Here is a 4,390-nt window from a genome sequence, read left to right as displayed (position 1 = left end):
ACCTTTTCTTACATTTCTGTCTTCCCACCTGAACCAGGGCCAGCTCCGGGGTGGAGGTGGGCAATGGAGAAAAACTTTGCTGAGCTGCGTTAGGCTGAGGTTTCCTGTGGCAGTGCTAAGCCCTGTGGTGTGTCTGACTCTGTCCTTACCCCAGCAGGCTTCAGCTGCTTCCTGCTTCAGTTATGGACTCATACAAAAGGAATCAGCACTTACATGAAGAATACGCAACAGTGGGGCTGCCCATGTCTGTTACTCCTCAAAATAGGCAGGGAAAGAAGAGCAGAAATGGCTGAGCAGCAGCGTTTTGGTCTTCTCTTTTACCTCCTAGAAGGGTCTTGCACACATTTACTGACCTGTTCTAACAGAATTGGGCACAAAGGCAAAGCGAGTGGGGATTCGGCCTCCACAATCCTGCCCTCACCACCTTCACAGTCCCGAGAAGCCCAGGGGTCCTCCTCGCAGCCAGCACTGGCCCCACTGGCTTCACTCTGGTTTTCCTCTCCTACTGAGTGCCAAGACAGACGTTTGAAACACAAATCCCCGCTGCCTGGCAGTGGGCTCCAGTCGCCCCTGCGATGCTTGGTGGGAGAATCCTGGGCTCCAACCCCGTCCTGGGCGGCAGCACCGCTCTCATGGGGTGTGGGTGGGGGGGCATTGGCACAGGTGGGGTGAAAAGAGAAGGAGGCAGGGGCACAGGGGCAGAATTGAAACCAGCCCCTGCTTTGCTGTTGCCAAGAGCTCACAGTGCCGGAGCACCCTTCATTGCCTGGCTGTGGCGTTTTCGGGTGGCAGCCGAACGGTGAACGGCTGCGTTGGTCCAGTCACGCTTTGTTAAATAAATAACGTACAGTTAGGACAGCTGCAACTCAGTTCTCTAGGCGCTTGTGTTTATACATTTTCCTCATGTCTCTGGCCAAAGAACACACTTCCTCTGGTCAGTCTGATTTGAAAAACTAAAAATGTCACTCCTCAGCCTTTCCCTGCGCCTCCCCGTCTCGGTACAGTGGTCGCAGTCAAGCAGACAAAGGGCAATTCTGAGCTTCTTTTTTTTTCCTCCGCTGTACCAGGCAGGGGGAGTGTGGGAAATCGATGCTCTTATGTTGAAGAAGGCGAGTCCATTGTGGAGAGGATCCGCACGATCTCGGCTCGCTGGGTGGGTGATATATGCTGGGTCATGTGCACTATCGAATCCATGGCAACCTCCGGATTGGCCTGGATCAGGCTGGAAAGAGGAGAGAGTTAAGCGACAGCGGCCCTGGCACTCACACCGGAACACAGCCGACAGCTCCCCGGCAGCCCCTGGGGGGGCTCTGAAATGTGGGGGGTGAGGGGGACTGGACGAGGCAGGAGGCACTCGTGTGAGCCGTGCAAGAGCTGCTCTGGTTTGGAGCCTCTTGTGCCACTCAATTTGCTGGTTTGATGTGGTTTTCACTCCACACCTCTCCCTCCCAGATGTCACAGAGCCCCATCCACCATAGCGTGGATGGAGAAACTGGGAAGTGATGGGAAGAGGCCGTTACGGAGCCAGACAGGGTCATGGACACCGCAGGAGCTTCACTTCACAGTCTGGTGCCCTCTCTGAGGTAAAGCTGCTTTAAGAGGCCTCCAGTTGAAGACAGAAAAATTATCAAAGTTAGATCTGTTCAAGTCTAGCAAAGTGTTTGGCTCATGAGGCTCAGCTGGCTCTGGTGGATGGAAGCCTGTCCAAATGTGCACAGTAACTCTTAGAAGCAGGAGAAGCAAACACTCTACCAACGTTTCAATATTTTGCGGGTTATTTGGTGTATTTATAAACAGCAATTGAAGGGAATTGAGCATTTTATGACACTGAGCACAGAAGAAACCAGATAGCTTGCCTGGAGGGCCTGTGGCTAGAAAAAATAAAGGGAAGGAAGCTGTGAGGATACCCTGGCCACGTGTGGTCAACACATGGGTTTGGTGATCTCAGAGATTTGCATTCTCTCCCTGCTTCACACAGAGCAAAGCCCTCTCAAATAATTTCCCATTATTTGCCTCAAATGGAGAAGAGGCATCAGCAGACCGAACTTTTCAAAATCCCCACCCTGCAGGGGCAGAGCTCGCTCACCTCCGAATCTGTTTGAGGATGTAGTCCCTCGAGATGTATTTGATGTTTTCATCCACAACCGAGCGAACGCCTTCTTCTTCCGTCAGCTGTTTCTCCAGCCACTCCACCAGGTCCTTGTTGCTGTCCCACAAGTAGGCCTGACAACAAACCGCAAGCATCACCCGGCGTCCCAGTGCTGTGCACGCTCCCGCTCCCCACGGACCCTTCCCAAAATTTAACTCGTGACAAGTGGCAGCTGTGGGTAAAACATTTGGCTGCCGCCCTCCGTGGGTTACCCAGTGTGCGTGGCTTTTACAAGCACCACTGACGAACAGCAAAAGCCAAAGAGATGATTTGTTTCTTTTGCATCTCCTGTAAGTGTGACTGAAGGGACCCACAGAGGGGACAGTGCTGCTTTCCCAGTTGTGGCAGCCCCAGCAGCTGGCCCAGCTAAATCCCAGCTTCCTCCTGTGCTGACACCCCCAATTTCTGGAGAAACACAGCTGCCCCAGACGGGAGGACAGACACAGCTCCTCTGGCTCTTCTCCCAGTGTCACAGGACCCACAAGTCCCTGTCACCCACAGACTGACCTGGTGTCAGCATCCCCCAGCAATGCTGGGGTCCCCGCTCCAGCCCAGACACCAAAGAGCCCTTTGGGCAGGGTGTGCACAGCGGAGTCGGGGCATCCACAGCCCTGAAAAGCCCTGACAACAAAACCCCTTTTTTCCCTTTTGCAAGATCATTTCACCTGGTATTTGCAAGGTAGTTGACTACATAATAATTCAGGAGTGTGTTAGACGCCTAATAGCCTTCTCACTCCTCTCTTCTCCTCTCATTTTCTTTACAAATCATTTAAGAATCGTTTTGTTAATGGTTTCCGGAAAAGCAAGTAGCGCCATTAGCACTCATTCATATTTATGTCATTTTATTTGGGTAATTAAACACAAAGCTCGTCATTTAAAGGTGCACTATCCTTCTCTGTTATCACTAACGAAGTCAAAGTCAGAATGACAATAAGCTGGGTGCAGTAACGCACCGCGGGCGAGTGGACGCCCTCCCAGCGTGGGTGCAAGACCCCCAGAGCCACCCGCAGCAGAGCAACCACTGCTGCACCCCACTGTTCACTTCCACGTTTCATTTCCAGTCCCCCAAGTCCAGGAGGCTGCTCCCCTCTTCCCTGCCCTGCCCTTCCCAAGCGCTCACTGCACCCAGGGCCGGGAGGCAGCCCCGAGCACAGCCCCTGCTCCAGCCCCAGGCTCCAGCCCCAGGCCCCATCCCACCTGGCACATTTTAGTAAGAAACCAGGATTTCTTTTCTTGATTTGACATTATGCCTGTGATTGCCTTAAATCAGTGATGTCATTTCAACTTCAAGATTTTGCTTATTTCATTGTTTTTCTTCTTATTCTTTTAAACTCATTGGGTTTTGCTCCTTGCTTCTGCCCCTAGACATGACAGAGATGCTCCCCGCATACAAAGTAGGGCACTGAGCAAGATTTCAGGGAAGGGAAAAAAGAAAACCCAAGAAGCTCCCTTACGGTTGCAGACCTGCGTAAAGCTAGATTTACCCAAGAATCCCAAAGCTTTTAGTTTAGGAGAATATTTAATACTGTTATTAATCATTTTTAATCCGTTTGCTTTTAATTAAGAAACAGCATGATGCTTTCCTATCAACATATGCCAGGGAGCAGATTAATTGTGGCTTAAGATAACTCTCCTTGATTGGTGTAATGTATTAGCTAACGAGATGCCCGCTTTTAAAGACGCTCAGACACTACCTTGGAAAGGCTGCTGCCCTCCAGAGAACACTTCCCCCCCTTTGCTGGAACCCCTGAGTGTTTGTGACAAAATAAAATATAAAATATAAAATAAAATTAAATAAAATACCAAAAACCTCAGATTGGAGGACTGTGATTTGTCCCCACCACCTCTAAGTCCATGGCCCAGGGGAAGGGGGCACACTGCGGCCATGGTCTGCTCTGCAGCGTGATGGGTGGCTCAGGCTGGTTGTTCATCTGCCAGAGGAAACATCTGGATACAAGCAGCGGATCCCCACACCCCTCTCAATGTCAGCGGGGTGGAACACTACTGAGGATGTTATTTGGTAAAAAAGAATAATTAAAAATAAAATAAGAATCCTGCTTTCACATTGCAGAGGATCCCAAGGGTTCACAGGGCCCAGTCTGCACAGCCAGGGCAGCTCCTCCCCAACAGGCTCTGTACCCGCAGTGCTCTTTCGGGCAGCTGTGCACAGAAACAAGGGGATGGAGAGATCCAGGGCTGGTGCACAGAGCATCGGCTGTGGCTCCTGGGGCTTCTGCTGTC

General features: G+C 51.4%; 1 protein-coding gene across 1 annotated transcript in view; it reads right to left on the bottom strand.

Annotated features, from left to right (window-relative positions):
* Nucleotides 1–1,044: 1,044 nt before the first annotated feature.
* Nucleotides 1,045–4,390, bottom strand: part of LOC104536790 (acetyl-CoA carboxylase-like) — a gene marked incomplete at its 5' end in the record, with an annotated part of 29,896 nt that continues 26,550 nt past the window's right edge. The window contains 2 exons of the mRNA XM_010179507.1: nucleotides 1,045–1,222; nucleotides 2,087–2,223. Coding sequence (XP_010177809.1) covers nucleotides 1,096–1,222; nucleotides 2,087–2,223 — 264 coding nt within the window. The remainder of the gene's footprint in view (nucleotides 1,223–2,086; nucleotides 2,224–4,390) is intronic.

Source organism: Mesitornis unicolor, unplaced genomic scaffold (assembly GCF_000695765.1).
Source record: "Mesitornis unicolor isolate BGI_N332 unplaced genomic scaffold, ASM69576v1 scaffold10822, whole genome shotgun sequence".
Classification (NCBI taxonomy): Eukaryota; Metazoa; Chordata; class Aves; order Mesitornithiformes; family Mesitornithidae; genus Mesitornis; species Mesitornis unicolor.
The sequence above is the reverse complement of the archived record's forward strand: the minus strand, read 5'-3'. Positions and strand labels throughout refer to the sequence as shown.